This window comes from Kogia breviceps, chromosome 7 (genome assembly GCF_026419965.1).
Source record: "Kogia breviceps isolate mKogBre1 chromosome 7, mKogBre1 haplotype 1, whole genome shotgun sequence".
Taxonomy (NCBI): Eukaryota; Metazoa; Chordata; class Mammalia; order Artiodactyla; family Physeteridae; genus Kogia; species Kogia breviceps.
The window spans coordinates 6,033,026-6,053,318 of NC_081316.1; the positions used below are offsets into that span (position 1 = coordinate 6,033,026).

The 20,293-nt window shown below is 37.1% G+C and overlaps 1 protein-coding gene across 7 annotated transcripts in view; it reads left to right on the forward strand.

Moving 5' to 3' along the window:
- The window catches only part of TTC17 (tetratricopeptide repeat domain 17), a 148,309-nt gene that overhangs the window by 52,275 nt on the left and 75,741 nt on the right, over nt 1-20,293 (forward strand). For 4 of the 7 annotated variants that reach the window (XM_059069917.2, XM_059069919.2, XM_067037030.1 and 1 more), the window contains exons 7-16: nt 123-267; nt 698-837; nt 2,275-2,435; nt 3,903-4,015; nt 8,310-8,456; nt 9,806-9,921; nt 10,078-10,243; nt 11,405-11,482; nt 11,620-11,844; nt 19,192-19,378. In XM_059069917.2, coding sequence (XP_058925900.1) covers nt 123-267; nt 698-837; nt 2,275-2,435; nt 3,903-4,015; nt 8,310-8,456; nt 9,806-9,921; nt 10,078-10,243; nt 11,405-11,482; nt 11,620-11,844; nt 19,192-19,378 — 1,478 coding nt within the window. The remainder of the gene's footprint in view (nt 1-122; nt 268-697; nt 838-2,274; nt 2,436-3,902; nt 4,016-8,309; nt 8,457-9,805; nt 9,922-10,077; nt 10,244-11,404; nt 11,483-11,619; nt 11,845-19,191; nt 19,379-20,293) is intronic. The other 3 variants (XM_067037034.1, XM_067037031.1, XM_067037032.1) reach the window with 1 other exon arrangement.

The window sequence follows — 20,293 nt, forward strand, 5'->3', positions numbered from 1 at the left end:
CAAAGTTATTTTCCTAAGCTCAATAACTTTGAATGTAATTTGCCCTTGTCAGGTAGTTATAGGCAATTGTGGAGCACATGCTTCTTTCCTGACATCGAATTACATCTTCCCTTCTCTTTTAGGCACAATAAAGACATTGCCCTGGTCAACTTGGCGAATGTTCTGCACAGAGCACACTTCTCTGCTGATGCTGCTGTCGTGGTCCACGCAGCTCTGGACGACAGTGACTTCTTCACTAGCTATTACACTTTAGGAAATATATATGCAGTAAATACAACTTTTTTTTACATGAACCAATCCAGTTGCTGTTTTCTTTCTTTTTCTCCAATGAAAAATACCCTTTTCCCTTCTTTTGGCCCAAACAGGGGATAGAAATGAAGAAATTAAGGGAAAAAAACTTCATAGCAATAATGAATCATAAGTGTTTTAGCCTCTTCACAAAAAAGAAAATAATTAAATTGATACGAATATTATATTCCTTTAGCATACCCTTCTTAAAATAGCAGTATTTCCAATTGAACCATCCTATATAGCATTGCTTCATGTTATGGAGATTTGACTACTGATCGAAATAATATTCACTGTATGAGATTTGGTGTGATCTCATAAATCGTAAGGGGATTTGGACGGATACAACCAGGCTAACATTTTTCCCCCCTGTGTTTGTGTGTGTGTGTGTGTGTTTTTGTCTCTTCAGATGCTTGGGGAGTATAACCACTCAGTGCTCTGTTATGACCATGCTTTACAGGCTAAACCTGGGTTGGAGCAAGCTATAAAGAGGAAGCATGCTGTCCTGTGTCAGCAAAAACTGGAGCAGAAATTGGAAGCTCAACATAGGTATAACTAGGAGAAAAAAATTACTGAAGCACCGACACTGTAGAACCTTAGGTTAGACTTGTGCAGGGTGATATCAGTGTTAATTTGTTCATCAGAATTAAGAAAAACACCTTTTCACTAATGCTAGTCCTGTCCTTTTTCTCCAGTCAGGTTTAGCACAAGTCAGTGGGTGTATAAAGGATTCCAGGAACTAAAGAATATTTACAGTAAATGCCATCATCTAAATCTTAACAATATTGACAATTACTTGTATGAAGTCAGATGGAGGAGGGGGTGCTGCCAGAAGCTCAGTAATTCTATTGATTACATTTTTATTTCCATAGAACACACTGTCAGTAAAATCACTTGCGCATATGCTACATTTGAGCTTTCTCTCCTTTGACTTCTAAGGTTGGGCTATTGTTATGTTGCTTAAGTGATGTTGAGAGAGATTATTTGGCCCACATTTTAATCAGATTTGTGTAAGTTGTACAGTAATGGAATTCTGTTGTACTTGGTCCTTGTAGTATACTTTTAAAATATCCTGTGTTTAATTCTATAAATAATTGGGCCAGTAAAGGAACTTGACATAACTCAGAAGTGAATTGTTCATCTCTTATAGAATTAGCCTTAATGTTTTGAGTGTACTTTGATTATTATACAGTTAAGTGGAGATTTGGATTTCATTAAACTTTTGCCTATTTTCCAATCTGTTTAAAGGTCTAATGTGGTAAAAAGGAAAGAATGACAGCTTGTTTATGCCTGGCTTTGTTATACCTGATCAGAACTTGCCCTGGCTCAGTTTCTTCCATTATTATGCTCTTCTTATACAATCTGTGCAGCTATTAAATCTCCATATGTTAACAGTGTAATAGGCAATAAGATTTTTGTGACTAAATATAATCAAGCAGCTGATTTATTGATACCAGCTGGTAGGGAGTATTCCTTTATAAGCAGTTTCTGTGTTTTTTTTTTTCCCCAAATCTGAAAACCAAGAAGCTAGAGTGCAAGAGCAAGGCATTGTGGCCTCTTCTCTTAACCTTGTCTTTAGGTAGAATCAAAGGAAAAGGTGAAAAGGAAGATTCTAGAAATGCTTTGAATGTCCATGGAACTGACAGTCTTTGTGGAGGAAAATAGACTTGTTAAATGTATAAAGTTTTATAGCATTATTTATTGCTATGTATCTTTTCTGGCACCTGAAGAGTCTAACACACCATTTAATGTCATTAATTGTTGTGTTTATGGGAAGAATTTCACATCCATCTTTTTTCCCCCAAATTTTAATAAAACAATAGTATTTATTTAGCCCCATTGTTCTTGAACTTGTGATACGATTGTGTTAAAAGTCAAAATCTAGCAATTTTTGCTGAGAACCAGAAAATCTATGTATTTAAGTGGGTTTAAAAATCCATAATTTTAAAGCTCTGTAATTTTTTCCTGTTATTAAAAAATGTTAAGATCCCTCCAGCGAACACTGAATGAGTTGAAAGAATATCAAAAGCAACATGACCACTACCTGAGACAGCAGGAGATCCTAGAAAAACATAAGCTGATTCAGGAAGAGCAAATCTTAAGAAATATCATCCATGAGACACAGATGGCAAAAGAGGCACAATTAGGTAAGTACTGATTCCAAGTAATTGAAGACAGGTTAGGAAATTCACTTCTAGCGTGCTTTACTTTCATAACTTTCATGTAGCCATAAAGCAGTATAAAATTGTGCTTATGACTTCTCTCAGTCTTAAAATGAAATTGTTACTACGGGTATACCAGCAGGCCTGAGGAGCTGGTTTGATCCTTCTAACTTTTTTTAGTAAAAAGTAAAAACCAAATTTTTAAACTAAAAACCAAATTTTAAAGTAAAACCCAAATCTTTTGTATCCTAAGAGTCTTAACAGTTTGTTTGCCCTCTATGGCCTACATTGATGCTTCTTTAACTTTGGTATGCATATCAATCTCTTGGAGAGCTTGTTAAAATGCAGATTCTGATTCAGTAGGTCTGGGTTGGGGCCTGAGATTCTGTTATTCTAACAAGCTCCTATTTGATGCCTGTTGTTGCTAGTCTGAAAACACACTGTAAAATGACCCTACACCAACTTAACGCAAGCTAGAGACACACCCTAGAATCAAAACATCCACACTTTTCAGCCAACAGTGGCAATAAGGCTAAATGTTCTCCTCTTTTTTTTGCCCCATTAAAAACAAATGTTTTATTTTAGAAGTAAGATTTTAGACTAGACTTTGTCTCAAACAGGAAAGTAATCAGTGGAATACTTTCAGGGGTTCTGAAATCCTCCCCAAAATTATACACAGTATTGTGTATATGCACTTTTTTTTTTCTGGTAAGATGGTATGTAGCTCTTATTAAATCTTTTACAGTCTGTGACCCCCAAAGCAGAACCACTGGTCTAAAGGAACTTGGGTTGACAGGATATCAGTGATTTGATTGTATCCAGAATGTTTCATTTCTCATTAAACCCTGTGGGAGCAGATATGCCAACTTGACACCAAAGAATAAATGAATAGAATCCCTTATATTACATCCGTCTCCCTTGGTAAATATATTGGTCAGTACAGCCTCTTGATCTTTGACCCTTAGCTGTGAACATTTACAGTCCATTTTACAATCCACTTGACAAGTTTTCTTTGCTATTTTGAGTGTAAAGAGTATGTTCAGTCCTTGGGATTATTTACTGCTCAATCAGTACTGAAATGCAACCAGAGCGCTTATATATATATAATATATATATATTTATATTTGAAAAGCAAATTCTCTCCAGAGAGATGGGCATAGTCTTAAAACAATTTAATCAATAGATTTTACAGTGATAGAATGCAGTTGCCAGAAGGAACCTCAGTGATTATTTAGTGGAGCCCATTTGTTTTACAGGTGGAGAAACAGGCTTCTTTAGAATGATTTAATTTAATTAACCATTAATGAGATTTCTCCTGGATAAGTATTCCCTTTGTAAGTGCTCTGCCAGGCTCTGAAGAGTACAGGATTGATACTACATGACTTAGACTAAGAAAATCATGTTGGCATTGCTGATCTTTTTCATCAATTTAAATTTCCTTTCTTATTCCAGGAAATCATCAGATATGCCGTCTGGTCAACCAGCAGCATAGTTTACATTGCCAGTGGGACCAACCTGTGCGCTACCATCGTGGTGATATCTTTGAAAATGTGGACTATGTTCAGGTGTTTTTCTTAGTCTCTTCTAGTTCTTATAAACTTTCACATATCTAAGAGTAATATCACTTTCCCCCCCTTAATTCCTTATATAATTGATCTCTAAAGTGTGTGACCATCATTTAAAGTTCTGAGTATCTGTTATGTTTATGAAGTCAGATTTTTTTTTTTTTTTTTTTTTGCGGTACGCGGGCCTCTCACTGTTGTGGCCTCTCCCATTGCGGAGCACAGGCTCCGGACGCGCAGGCTCAGCGGCCACGGCTCACGGGCCCAGCCGCTCCATGGCATGTGGGATCTTCCCGGACCGGGGCACGAACCTGTGTCCTCTGCATTGGCAGGCGGACTCTCAACCACTGCGCCACCAGGGAAGCCTGAAGTCAGATTTTATAGAGAGTACACAGTTACTCCATGAATGACATTTTTGTTTCCCAAAATACTGGCTGTATTTTCTTTTAATATGTGTTTAATTCTTTTCTTCTTTACCAAGAGAGCTAGAATTGGTCTGTGACTCAAAGCCTTTACCTCCCCTTTTAACTTACTTTAGTAAGACCTATAATTTAAAATTTGGGAAAGAGTAGCCGTGCTCTTTCCTGAAGGCATCAGTCCAGTTATGTTGCTTCAACCAAAAATGTCATCAAAATGATCATCTACAAAAAAACGTTTATTAAGCGCATTGCTGTGTGCATGTTTTCTCTTTCTTTCTGTCTCTATATGTCCACACAGGTAGATACACATATACACACAGTCATACACATATATAAAATCCTAGCCTATCTAGTTGGGAAGAAATAATACATAAATATAATGATACCAAATAGCATGTAACTGCTGCTGATATAGACAGTAAACACAATCAGAGTCCAATTTTCGTCCAAAAGGATACTGGAAATAAAATAACATTTATCCTATTCTACAGAAAACCCATCATGTTCCTTAATCATAGATACAGAAATTTCTAGCAATAAGCAGTTAAAATAAGAGATCAGGACAGCTTCTATAGGAAGACAAACCATGGAAAATTAGAACTGTTTAGTTTGGAAAAACCCAGACTACATTGGGAAAGAGTAAGAAATAAAAATTAAGAGGCCGTTTAGGAGGAGAAGTAGTCATAGAGGCCAAAAGCTTCCTCTGGTTTTTGTGAGCCAGCTCCTAGCAATATCCCATGCTTGGTTTTCAAGAATAGTAAAGGAAGAACAGACTTACACCCTCTGGGACTCTAGCTCCCTGTCTTAAATCCAAGCATTTTAAGGGGAAAAAGGGAATATTTAGGAATGAAATATACCGAAACCCGTGTAACTTTTAGATATCATAATGGTCTCAAGACAGACCGTTTGGAAGACTGCCATGTGCGAGTGTAGCTTCCAACATTGTATATCCATAAATTGTATCACCACTGTATAGTGAAAGAATCTATTCCCTGTTCATAAAGGCATAGAGCTACAAATTCATCATATTCATTCCTTTTTCTCATCTCTTTCCTACTCCATCCCATCCTAGTCCCATTCTCTTATCTAACAAGGTTTCAGAAATACACAGGAACTATGGTATCTTGTGAGAATATCAAATATTGTTGTACCTTGGTTTGGAGGTAGGCTATACATATATATTTTTTAACATCTTTATTGGAGTATAATTGCTTTACAATGTTGTGTTTCTGCTGTATAACAAAGTGAATCAGCTATATGTATACATATGTCCCCATATCCCCTCCCTCTTACATCTCCCTCCCACCCTGCCTATCCCCACACCCCCCGGTAGTCACAAACCACTGAGCTGATCTCCCTGTGCAATGCAGCTGCTTCCCACTAGCTATCTGTTTTACATTTGGAGGTGTATATATGTCTGTGCTACTCTCTCACTTTGTTCCAGCTTACACTTCCCTCGACCCCATGTCCTCAAGTTCATTCTCTATGTTTGCGTCTTTATTCCTGTCCTGCCCCTAGGTTCATCAGAACCTTTTTTTTTTTTTTAGATTCCATATATATGTGTTAGCATACAGTATTTGTTTTTCTCTTTCTGACTTACTTCACTGTGTATGACAGACTCTAAATCCATCTACCTCACTACAAATAACTCAATTTCATTTCTTTTTATGACTGAGTAATATTCCATTGAATATATGAGCCACATTTTCTTTATCCATTCATCTTTTGATAGACACTTAGGTTGCTTCCATGTCCTGGCTATTGTAAACAGTGCTGCAGTGAACATTTTGGTACATGCCTCTTTTTGAATTATGGTTTTCTCAGGGTCTATGCCCAGTAGTGGGATTGCTGGGTCATATGGTAGTTCTAGTTTTAGTTTTTTAAGGAACTTCCATACTATTCTCCATAGTGGCTGTATCAATGTACATTCCCACCAACAGTGCAAGAGGGTTCCCTTGTCTCCACACCCTCTCCAGCATTTATTGTTTGTAGATTTTTGATGATGGGCATTCTGACTGGTGTGAGCTGATACCACATTGTGGTTTTGATTTGCATTGGTCTAATGATTAGTGATGTTGAGCATCCTTTCACGTGTTTGTTGGCAATCTGTATGTCTTCTTTGGAGAAATGTCTATTTAGGTCTTCCGCCCATTTTTGGATTGGGTTGTTTGTTTTTTTGATATTGAGCTGCATGTGCTGCTTATATATTTTGGAGATTAATCTTTTGTCATTTGCTTCGTTTGAAAATATTTTCTCCCATTCTGAGGGTTGCCTTTTCATTTTGTTTATGGTTTCCTTTGCTGTGCAAAAATTTAAGTTCCATTAGGTCCCATTTGTTTATTTTCACTTTTATTTCCGTTTCTCTAGGAGGTGGGTCAAAAAGGATCTTGCTGGTATTTATGTCACAGAATGTTCCACCTATGTTTTCCTCTAAGAGTTTGATAGCCTTACATTTAGGTCTTTAATCCATTTTGAGTTTATTTTTGTGTATGTGTTAGGAAGTGTTCTGATTTCATTCTTTTACATGTAGCTGTCTGGTTTTTCCAGCACCATTTACTGAAGAGGCTGTCTTTTCTCCATTGTATAGTCTTGCCTCCTTTATCAAAGATAAGGTGACGATATGTGTGCAGTTTATCTCTGGGTTTTCTATCCTGTTCTATGACCTATGGTTCTGTTTTTGGGCCAGCACCATACTGTCTTGATTACTGTAGCTTTGTAGTATAGTTTGTAGTCAGGGAGCCTGATTCCTCCAGCTCCGTTTTTCTTTCTCAAGATTTCTTTAGCTATTCCAGGTCTTTTGTGTTTCCATATAAATTGTAAAATGTTCTGTTCTAATTCTGTGAAAAATGCCATTGGTAGTTTGATAGGTATTGCATTGAGTCTGTAGATTGCTTTGGGTAGTATAGTCATTTTCACAGTGTTGATTCTTCCAGTCCAAGAATGTGGTATATCTCTTCATCTGTTTGTATCGTCTTTAATTTCTCTCATCAGTGTCTTATAGTTTTCTGCATACAGGTCTTTTGTCTCCTTGGGTAGATTTATTCCTAGGTATTTTAGTCTTTGTTGTTGTAATGGTAAATGAGAATGTTTTCTTAATTTCTCTTTCAGATTTTTCATCGTTAGTGTATAGGAATGCAAGAGATTTCTGTGCATTAATTTTGTATCCTGCTACTTTACCAAATTCATTGATTACCTCTAGTAGTTTTCTGGTAGCATCTTTAGGATTCTCTATGTATAGTATCATGTCATCTGCAAACAGTGACAGTTTTACTTCTTTTCCAATTTGTATTCCTTTTTCTTCTCTGATTGCTGTGGTTAAAACTTCCAAAAGTATGTTGAATAATAGTGGTGAGAGTGGACAACCTTGTCTTGTTTCTGATCTTAGAGGAAATCGTTTTAGTTTTTCACCATTGAAGGCTATATATTTGAAATTGACTGTCCAGTGGTTTTTAATGCCCAAATGATAGCTATATTAAACTCTTAAGAACCCTTAAGCACACTAAATTTATAGAATAGTGATCATTTTAGTCTAGGTAGGGGAGAGGAATAATGAATCAGACATCTAAATCAGCTAATCATTAAACCTAAAAGAGACTAAGTCATAGAAAGGAAGTAGTAGGACAGGAAAACAACCCACACTAGTTTTCTCACACATCAATGGCATAGTTGATTGAAAGTTGCTAGCTATGCATTATCTGTGAGAGAATACTGTTGGGGCGTAGTTCTGAAAACTAAAGATCTGATGGCCCTTTAACTGACCTACTTTGTTATTTCCTTCTAATTTTGAGTATTCATTAATATTTTGGGGTTGAGTTAAATCTTATTCACAACTCCTTTTCTGCTTTCAATTTGATTGAACTTTTCTTTTCATTTTCTAGTTTGGTGAGGATTCATCAACCTCCAGTATGATGTCTGTGAACTTTGATGTTCAAGCAAATCAGAGTGATATCAGTGATTTGGGCAAGTCTTCTCCCATAGCCCATTCTGTTCTCTGGATCTGGGGCAGGGACTCTGATGCATATAGGGTAAGTTAGTAGAGGATGATGAAGGAGTTTTCTCTAACAGACAAGATTTGTTAAAGCAATGGCCCTCAACCCCACTGATTAATATGGCCCCAGTTACTGTTCAGCTTAGTTCAGCAAGCATTTGTTAAGCTTATATTAAACGGAAGGCATTCTGCTAGGTGCTAAGACACAGGGTCTGTCTTGAGTTCTTGGCAGTCAAGTAGGGCAGATGGACACCCTGATTTCAGTTCATAGCTCTGAGTATAATCACCAACCCTCACAAGTTTCTAAATTTGACCTAAGTGCGTGCTTGTGTGTCCTTCGCTTATTTAATCAGCATTCTTGTATTGAGCTTCCGACTGTATACCAGGCTGATACCATGAATATAGTACACAAGTTCCTTTCTCTGCTGGAGCTCACATTCTAGCAGAAAATACAAATGATAAACAAGTAAATAAATATGTATTTCTAACCTAGCTAAGAAATAATTGTATGTTAGCCAATGGGGATACCAACATATGAAGACAGAAACCATGTAGTTTTTATTCAATATTAAATTTTCAGAATTTAATTGTGTTTTTATTCTAACAGAATTAATACAGCCACTTATTATTTAATTATGTCTAATATAAATTCCCAAGTTTGAAAGCTGCAGGCTATAAGTTTAGTAAACCTCTGGTACATGTTACTTATATTTAGAAAGATGAAATTTTACAAATAAAATAATAATTGTTAAACTTCAGCATTGGCAAAGAAAAGTCTTAGTTAAGGGAAAAATAGTTTTCTGTGTCAGTTTTTAAAGTGTATGTATGCTTCCAGGTACAAGTCACAAACTCCACCTCAAATTGACTTAAACGAAAGAAAATTCACCTCATATTATAGGAAATCCAAAGACAGAGCAAACTTTGGCTTTGGTTGATTCAGTGGCCCAGTGACCCATTTCTTTCCTTTTCTTTAATTTGCCATCCACTGTATTGGTTCCATCCTAAAGCCTGTCTTCCTCACGGTACTGAGGCAACAGCCAGCAGTAGCTGGAGCAGCGTGGCTTTTGCTCCTATGGGGCATAAGAGACTAAGGCTGGCTTTTCTTTCTTGGAAGCCCCAGGCAGACCTCTCCTTGGGTCTTACTGGATCAGCTGAGTCAGGCCTGCCCAACCCTGAACCAGTCTGTGGTAAAGCAGGTAGAATTACTGATTTAGACTAATAATCTGCAGTAGAAAGAATATTCTAGAGTCTACCACAGTGTCTATATCTTAAAATACTAAACTGTTTTTCGGTTATCCTAGTATATTTACGTTCTTTTAAAAGTTCATTTAGCATATTGAAGTATTGACTCTGAAGAAATTTATGAGAAACTTTCTTTTTTATTAGGACAAACAGCATATTCTGTGGCCTAAAAGAGCAGATTGTGCAGAAAGCTATCCTAGAGTCCCTGCTGGCGGGGAATTGCCAACGTATTTTCTGCCTCCGGAGAACAAAGGACTCAGGCAAGTGCTGATGGATTTGGCAAAGCACTTGATTCCGCATGATTGTCATCTGGCGGTTCTTTGAGAGCACCAGCCTTGGACTTGAAAGGTTAAGTCTTTATTTTGAAGTCACCCGAACTTTGAAAATATGAATTTTGTTCCTTTTTCTTGTGCCAGGATCCACGAACTCAACAGTGATGATTATTCTTCAGAAGAAGAGGCCCAAACCCCTGACTGTTCCGTAACTGACATCAGAAAAAGCCAGACTCTGTCCTACCTAGTCAAAGAATTAGAGGTCCGCATGGATCTGAAAGCCAAAATGCCAGATGACCATGCGCGAAAAGTAAGGCTCACTTAGGCTGGTCTTTATTGCCGTCCATTCTGGTTGAGTTCACAAGCCTCACAGGTGGAGCAAAAATCTGATAGAAGGCAGTTGTTGAGCTTTAAGTTTATAAAACTGAAAGATAGCGTTAAAGATGTGGTGAAATAATTAAGAAGTCAGTCATGCTGTTGAAGGGGTTGCCAGTAAAGTGTTCCCCGGGGCTGCTCTATACATAGACCACCTAAGCAGGGTTCCTCTAAGAGGGCTGCAAATGTGAGTAACACAGAACTCCGTTTACTAGTGGAGGCCATTCTGACCACTGCAGTTTAGCTTTGCATTCTCCAAACGTCCAGACGTTTGTATAAATTGAAAGCTTGAAGAGTCTCTTTCCTTGGCCTTATCAACCCTGCTCTGCGCTCATATGAGGTCCTTAGGAATTTGTATGAATTTGATATCTACTTTGTAAACATTATAAATATGTTCTGTTATGCTGTTTTCTTTAATTCCTATTAGCTGTGTATAACTAGGAATGTTTTATTACTGAATATAAATCCTATATTAGATACCATTCCATAGGTACAAATGAAAAAATTTACTTTTTACAGAGAAAACAGACCATCACCATGACCTTTTTTACATTTAATTTTAAAACTATGAGCAGTTACTACTTACATTCAGCAGTTACTGAGGCAAAAAACATTGTGTTCCAGGCACTGTTTGGAGTGCTAGGAGTACAAAGATAAATAGACCATGATCCCTAACCTAGAGTTGCTCACAGTTACATAAATGCTGCAAGAATACAAAGGAGATTAATTGAGGATCTGGTGCTTTTCCAGCTAGGAAGGTAGCAGATTTTAATTGCATCAGGTGTTGCGTGCTTTGCCTTCTGAATAATTCCTCATTTGGTTCTGGACACTTAGGTTGACTTTAATGGGGAAATGATCGATCACCTTAATATGTATGTGGTGTATATGTCTTTTAACTTTTTTTTAATTAAAGGAAACTAAGGCATACGTGAGCAGGGTAACACCTGTTGTCATGTCAGTGACTGCATGTTACGGATATAATTATAAATATCTGTTCAAATGAGCTGCTCCTGAGGAGCTGTTGTCTATAGAAATTCTTTTCAAATGTCTTCCCTGTTATTTTCAATTGATTCAGTCTTCCTTTTGATGTTTTCAGATTTTGCTTTCCCGTATTAATAACTATACTATCCCAGAAGAAGAAATTGGGTCTTTCTTATTTCATGCTATTAACAAGGTGAGTTGCCTACTTCAGATATTTGAAATTTAAATGCTTAGTAATTGTAATTAAAAGTTAAAATGCATGTATTAAAAAATCCTTTTTAGAATGAGTACTGTATTCTTGTATTAACTGAAGTATTTGGGGTTTTTCAGCCAAATGCTCCTGTCTGGCTGATACTCAATGAAGCTGGACTCTACTGGAGAGCAGTAGGAAATAGCACCTTTGCTATCGCTTGTCTTCAGAGGGCTTTGAATTTGGCTCCCCTTCAATACCAGGATGTTCCTCTTGTGAACTTGGCCAACCTTTTGATTCACTATGGCCTTCATCTTGATGCCACTAAACTGCTGCTTCAAGCTTTGGCCATCAATAGCTCTGAGGTGAGGTTTTATGTTTCTTTGCAGAAATATATGCTAAGTAGTGATAACTCAAATTCAGAGTATAATATGTGTTTTTATAGAGAGGGCATAAAAAAACTCATGTTTTATTTTTGAGTAGAATCTGCATATTGTAAGAGGGCTTTGTTTTATTTTTGATATGTTCATCTTTTTTTTTTTTTTTTTTTTTTTTGCGGTACATGGACCTCTCACTGTTGTGGCCTCTCCCGTTGTGGAGCACAGGCTCCAGACGCTCAGGCTCAGCGGTCATGGCTCACGGGCCCAGCCGCTCCGCAGCATGTGGGATGTTCCCGGACCGGGGCACGAACCCGTGTCCCAACCACTGCGCCACCAGGGAAGCCCCATCTCTTTATTTTAAATGAATGAAGTTTAAATTATACAGTTATTTTTTTTTTTGGAAACTTACATTTACATAAGAGTGACATAGCTGCTAAAAAATATACTGCCACATTTTTATGTCTGAAACATCTGCTTCTCACTTTATCCTACTCATTACAGCATGCACATTGCATAATATTATACTGTTTTACAGCTTTAATTTATAGATACCTTTATACCAACCAAGCCAGAGCACAGTTTAAAGGTTGTTTTGATAAGGATAGATAGGTAGGTTGATATTCATGCCCTGAACCTCCCACATGCAGTCCATGGATTTGTGTCACTACTTTGTAGTTAAATACTTTATTTCATTGTTTCTAAAATACCACTTACTTTTTTTTCATATTTTAACATCTCTGAAATAAGGATGCATGTTACAAGTGATGACATCTTGGGTTTGATGAATGCAATTATAATAAATATACAGTTAAATTACTTTTATACTTAGCGTCTAAATGTTTCTGAGTTTTATATGTAAAGAAACTTTTAGAAGAAGTGTGCATGAATGGCTTAGGTTTATTCAAGGTGCCCCAAACTGATTTTTTCAGTATTAGAAGAGAATGTTGCCTGTTAAGAGTTTCCTTTGAAATACACAAATTCACAACTGGATTTTAAGTAAAAGTTTATAATCACTGTTATACAACAGGCCAAGTTGCCAGAGAAGTACATCAAATATTAATCAGATGTTTACTATGTGCCAGGTGTGGCTATAGTAGAACAGCTGGTCTGTGTGAGATGTGATAAAGTGAACACCCAGATGGAAGATTCAGCACAGCTGTATTCCCTTGATACTTCTCATGGTTCACTTTTTTCTGCTACCAGCCAAGGCAATTAGGCAGTTTTCTTCGGGAAAAAAAAAAAAAAAACAACGAGCTCCTTTAGAGATTAGTTGCCTTTTCATATTTGAAAATTATACTAAATTTCAGCTAAATGCTGTGGTACTGCAACAAGAGTAAAAGTATAAATCAGTGAGTGAATCAGGGTAGATACTCCAAAATACACCTTAATCAGACCCTACCTCCAGCTGTCAACATTTGGAAATATTTCCTTATAGGCTTTCCTTATATTTAAATATCTCATAGTGTTGTAACTTTACTGTACTGGTGATCTTTAAAACTTATTATATAAAAAAATCTATTACTACCTAGTTTTTATAGCCATCAATTTAAATGGTTGTATAAAGGTTTGATGAATTGATATGTTAGAACTTACTCCTCTGTTGCTGGATGTTTAGGTTGCTAACATCAGTAATGATTTTCTGGATAAGACCTTTTCTGTTTTCCAGATAATTTTCTTAGGAAAGACTGCTAGTAGCAGTGGAATTAACTAAGGCAATAAGAGAATGAATATTTTGATGGCTTTGATACAAAATACCAAACAATCCACAGAAAGATTTGGGCCAATATGTATTGCCATAATCAAGATCTATAAATATTCATTTTGCTTGTATTGTCACCAGAATCAGTTGAAGTAACTGCTAACTTTTATTGATTGTTTACTAGAGCCAGGCATCATACTAAGCACTTTACATGTAATAACTTATTTAATCGTCAGAACAACCCTATGAGATAAGATTTACCCATTTGATAGAAAAAGAAAGCCAAAGGGATTTACAGAAAGTCATAGAGCTTGGATTTGAACTCAGGGAGAGTGGCCATTAGAGTTCACACTTTTAGAGTCAAGTCACACTGCTTCTGTATTAACGTTTGTAAAACAGATTTACTTTAAAAAATTTCATTTCTCTGTTGTAACATAAATTTCTTTATCTTATTTTAAGGATATTGTATTTTTTTTAATGTTTATTTATTTGGCTACGCCGGGTCTTAGTTGCGGCTCACAGGATCTTCGCAGCATGTGGGATCTTTTTTTTTTAGTTGCAGCATGTGGGATCTTTTTAGTTTTTAGTTGGGGCATGCAGGATCTTTAGTTGCTGAAGGCAGGCTCTTAGTTGTGGCATGTGGGATCTAGTTCCCTGACCAGGGATTGAACCCAGGCTTCCTGCATTGAGAGCACAGAGCCTTAAACACTGGACCACCAGGGAAGTCCCTGTTTTATTGTTTATTGTTTGTTTGTGTTTCTCTCTGCGTTGGGTCTTCATTGCTGTGCGTGGGCTTTCTCTAGTTGCGGGGAGCAGGCTCTTCATTGCTGTGCACGGGCTTCTCATTGCAGTGGCTTCTCTTGTGGAGCACAGGCCCTAGGCGCACGGGCTTCAGTAGTTGCAGTGCGTGGGCTCAGTAGTTGTGGCTCGCAGGCTCTGGAGCGCAGGCTCAGTAGGTTGTGGCGCACGAGCTTAGATGCTCCATGGCATGTGGGATCTTCCCAGGCCAGGGCTCGAACCCATGTCCCCTGCATTGGCAGGTGGATTCTTAACCACTGTGCCACCAGGGAAGTCCCCTATTTTATTGTATTTTTAAAGTAAAAGTTTATGTAGGCATTTTGCTCATTTTGTTAGAATTTGTTTTTTTTTTTTTAAATTTTGCATGAACTCTTTATACAATAAAGTCTTTAACTCCATCTGTCATATGTTAAAAGTATTTTGTCTCTTTGCCTTTTTATCTTAGCTTTTAAAACTTACCTTAATTTTCCATCTTTTCCCTTTTGATTTCTATTGTTAGATTTAAGGTGTCCTCATAAGAAGTCTGAAAAAAAGAAAGTTCTATTTTGTTTTCTCTGGTTTGTCTTTAAATAGTTGACTCTCAAATATACAAAGGTTTTTTCCTATGTTGTCTTCTAGATGTTTTACAGTTTCAGGTTTCACATTTAGGCCTATGATTCATTTCAAGTTAAATTTTCTTTGCAATGTGAGGTAGGGATCAAAATTTATTCATCAAAATTCATATCCAAATGGATATCTGATTGTTCCAGGACCATATCTCAAGAACACTACACTTTCCTTATTGAGTTACTTATCACCTTTGCTCTGAACTCCAGACTTCTTTATCCAACAGCTTACATGACACCTCCACTTGAATGTCTAAAACACAGTCTAAAACTACAGGCCAAAACTAAGCTCCTTAACATTGTTCTAATTTGTTCTCAGTCTTCCCCATTTCAGGAAACAGTAAAGCCAGTATCTCAGGACAAAAACTTAGAGCCATCCTTCATGCCTTTCTCCTTCTCTCAGGGCAGATTCAATCTATTCACTAATCTTGCTGATTCTGTTTTTAAAATATACCCAGAATTTCACTATTTCCCATCATCTCCACTGCTGTCTTAATCCACACCATCATTGTCTTTTATCTAGATTATTTCAATAGCCTCCTAACTAGCTTCTTGGCTTTCTGCCTTTGTCACCCTACACTCTATTCACAATACAACAGTTAATGAAATTCTTATTAAAAGTCAGATGTTGTCAGGGACTTCCCTGTTGGTCCAGTGGTTAAGACTCCACACTTCCACTGCAGGGGGCATGGGTTTGATCCCTGGTTGGGGAACTAAGATCCCACATGCCGTGCCGCGCAGCCAAAAAAAAAAAGAAATTACGAATAAATACAACGCCAGTAGTGCCCAACATATGCTAAACTTATAGGCTGTTCCTTAGCTTTACGAAGCTGTTGAGTATTGTTTAAAGGGAGCTGCTTCCCCTCTCCTTTCACCTAAATTCTCTCCATCCCATAGCCAGAACTGAAAAATTACCTTCTGCATTGAAAAAATATGAGAAACAAAGTTAGTACTTTTTTTTTAAATGTCAGATGTTGTTATTTGTCTGTTCAAATCTCTGCGGTGACTCTCTATGTAACTCACAGTAAGAGACAAGAAGTTATAATGATGTAGAAGGGCCTCCGTGACCTTTTTACTTTTCTGACCTTATCTCCGTGAGATCGTTCCTTTGGTCATTCTATTCTAGCCTCACTTGCTGCCTTGCAGTTCCTTGAACACGCTAGCTGTGCTCCCTCCTCAGGACCTTTGCTTTTCTATTCTCTCTGCTTGGAATGCTTCATCCCACTAAGATGCTTCATAGCTTGCTCCTCATCTCCTTAAAATCTTTTACAAATACTAACTTCTCAGTGAGTCTTTCCCTTACTACTCTATTTGTAATGGCACTATCTTCCCTATGCTTAGTACTATGTATGTCTCTTCCCTGCTGTCCTGCATCACATTTTACTCACATTGTGTGACACGAGACTATAAGATCCACCAAGGCAGGGATTTATCTTTCTTATTTTCTGCTGTATCCCCAAGTGTCAAAACCAGTTTTTGGAACATGGTAAACACTCAGTAATTATTTTCGGAATGAATTCATGAAAATTATTCTTTTTTTCCAAAATGCTAACCAGTTCATCTCAATACAAGATATTTGCACAACTATCATTGTAGTCATAAGGATAATCATGATACTTCGTTTCCTTATGGAAAATATAAAGACATTTTTGAAATCTATGTGTGGAATTTAATTGTATATCTTAGTGTGAACCACTAAGTAATACTTTAAATGTAACCTGAGCGCTACCTAGATTAGGCCTCTTTAATCTGGAATAGTTTGTACACCTTGGTTTAGTTATAGTGAGATATTTCTGATGATCTAACAGCCTGAATCAAAAGTAAGTAGCTGATAAATTATAGGGGATAATTGCTTTTCACGGGGATATACTATGCAATTTGAGAATAAAACATTCTTAGATCTTTAAATTTTTTTTTTTTTTTTTTGTGCTACGCGGGCCTCTCACTGCTGCGGCCTCTCCCATCGCGGAGCACAGGCTCTGGATGCGCAGGCTCAGCGGCCATGGCTCATGGGCCCAGCCGCTCTGCGGCACTTGGGATTTTCCCGGACTGGGGCACGAACCCGTGTCCCCTGCATCGGCAAGCGGACTCTCAACCACTGCACCACCAGGGAAGCCCTAAAATATTTTTAATGATAAAGTAAATAGATGGTTTGTAGAATAAATGGTTTGTATGCAGCAAATACTAAGCATAGGTATATTTCTGCTAAAATGACTAAACTGAATACTTCGGGCTGCGTATAAAAACAAAGTCTCAACAAACAATTGGAAATAGAATTTTAATACTGTTTACAATAGCATCAAAAAAATCAGATATCTAGAAGTAAATCTAAAGGAAGATGCACAAGATTTCTATCGTGCTTACAAAACATTGCGAAGAGAAAGAAAACCTAAATAAATGGTGATATACATCATGTTCATGGATTGAAAGATTCAGTATTGTTAAGATGTGAGTTCTCTTCAAATTGATTTATAGATTCAATTCGATCCCAGACTCCCAGCAATTGCATGTATATGTGGATGTAAATTGATAAGGAGAGTCAAAAATCTACATAAAAGTGGATCTAGGATAGCTCAAAAATTGGGGTGTGAGGGGAAGAAAAAAACAGAGTTGGAAGGTTTATATTACCAGATTTCAAGACTTACTGTAATTAAATCAGTATGGTACTGGCACAAAGATACTCAAATATATCAATGGAACACAATAGAGAAATTAGAAATAGGCCACTGCGTATGTGGGTCGCCTGATGTATGACAAAGGCACACTAGTTCAGTGTGTGGTGGGAGCTTTTGGTTTTTCAGTAAGTAGTAATGGAGTCCTTGGATGTCCCCTACGGAAAAAGCAATGAACCTGCTCCTACTCCATGTCATACGCAAGATTAATCTGAGGTGGGTCATGTACCAAAATGTGAAGGATAAAACAATAAAGCTTCTTGATGAAAGCATAGGAGAAAATCTTTGTTCCCTTATAGCCGGCAAAGATTTCAAAAAGTACTAACTATAAAAGAAAAAAATATATAACTGAACTTCATTAAAATTAAGAATTTCTGTTTATCAGAAGATACCATTAAGAGAATAAAAAGGGAAACAACAGACTTGGAGAAGATATTTGCAATAAATATTTCCAGCAAAGGTCTCATGTCTAGTATATATATAAAGAACTCCTTCAAATCAATAAGAAAAAGGCAACCCATTTTTTTTTTAATGGAGAAAACAACAGCACTTCAGCAATAAGGGTACCCAAAGGGCCAGTAAGCACATGAAAAAATATTCAACATTATTACTAATCAAGGAAATGCACATTAAAATCACAGTGAGATGCCACTGAAGTATCTCACTAACACAGCTAAATTTAAAAAACTGGCAATAACAAGTCACTGAATTCTCACAGTTTTTGGTAGGAGTGTAAGTCTGTATGTCCACTGGGAAATGATTTCGTTGTATCTCCTAAAACTAAATGTATGCCTACCTTAAGAACCACTACTAAGTGTATACCCAAGGAAAATGAGTGCATATGTCTATCAAAAGACATTTACATGACTGTTCGTAGTAGCTTTATTTATAGTAGCCCAAAACTGCAAGCAATCCAAAAACTCCCTATCAGTAGGAGAATGGATGAACAAATTGTGGTGTATTCACTTGATGAAACATTACACATCAATTTTTTTAACAAGAATGAACAAATAGTACACAAAAAAATCTGGTTTCTTGAATATTAGATGTTGTGTTGAGTGAAAGCAGGTACAAAAGGGTACATATACACGTAAGAGAACATGCTGTTTGATTCCATTTATATGAAGTTCAAGAACAGGCAAGGCAGAGCTGATCTATGGTGATAGTCACAACATCACATCAAGTGGTTAGCTCTGGGGCTGGGGTTGGGTTGCCCAAGGGAACCTCTTGGGGCACCAGAAATGTTCTAAACATTTTGGATCTTTAGATGAGTGGTGGTTACAGGGGTATATACATATATAAAAATTCATTGAGCTGTACGCGTAAGACTAGTGCATGTTACATCCGTTATGTATTTTTTATCTTAGTAAAAAGGTAAAAAATAAATTTATGTTAAACAGTTTAGAATTAGCTGATGTAAATAAAATGGACGGTTGGGGTAACTTTTATAGGTAACCTAAAAAAAGCCAAAAGACATATACTGTAAAGGTTTTGTAACTCTCAGAAAATATTAATTCATTAACATTTTCTGATTGTTTTTTTTTTTTTTTCTTTTCAGCCCCTGACCTTTTTGAGCCTGGGAAATGCTTACCTTGCTCTGAAGAATATCAGTGGGGCACTTGAGGCCTTTAGACAGGCTTTGAAATTAACTACCAAATGCCCAGAGTGTGAAAACAGCCTGAAGTTGATTCGCTGTATGCAGTTTTATCCTTTTCTGTACAACATCACCTCTTCTGTTTGCAGTGGTAAGCAGCTGGTAAATGCTGGCAAAATAATGAGTTCAACCAGGACTCCCATCGTGATCAGCAGAGCACAGAAAATGATTTTCTCTGTTTTCCCAAGGTTTTTCCATAACCAGTGTAATTCTAGGTACATAGGAAAGAAATTAATTAGTAACTTGCTATGTACGTGCCTTGGAGCATTAGGCTTAATTCTCTCCCAGAACCCTAGTTTGAGAAAAGGCTGATTAAAGTATATTCGGCTGGGATTGAGAAGCTGTGAGATTTTTTTTCTCTCCCCCAAATCTCTGATGTTTTACAACAGCTGATATTTATGGTAAAAGATATTTTTTCTGCCACAAATTCAAACTGTGTAATGAGATTTGAAGCAGGGTTTCTATCCTCATTCACCGAGGTACAGCCCCTTGTCTTTGAGTGAAGGTGGTGTGGACCTTCACCGCACCTTTCAGGCAGTCGTCTGACACGAAGTGGCTGTTTATTTTGCATTCTTCCGCTTCCTCCCACAGGCACCACGCAGGTGTACATATGTGTGTACATACACACGTGTGCAGCAGTGTGTCCTCCTGAGTCAGAGCTACTTGAGTTAATGTCTCAACTATTGTAAATTTCTAAGAGTTCCGTGATATTTTTTCTTCAGTATTTTTTATTGACATATAGTTGATTTAGTGTTGTATTAATTTCTGCTATACAATAGAGTGATTCAGTTATATCTTTTTTTAAAATTTTATTTTTTTATACAGCAAGTTCTTGTTAGTCATCAGTTTTATGCACATCAGTGTATACATGTCAATCCCAATCGCCCAATTCATCACACTCCCACCCCCACCCCCCCGCCACTTTCCCCCCTTGGTGTCCATACGTTTTTTCTCTTCATCTGTGTCTCAATTTCTGCCCTGCAAACCGGCTCATCTATACCATTTT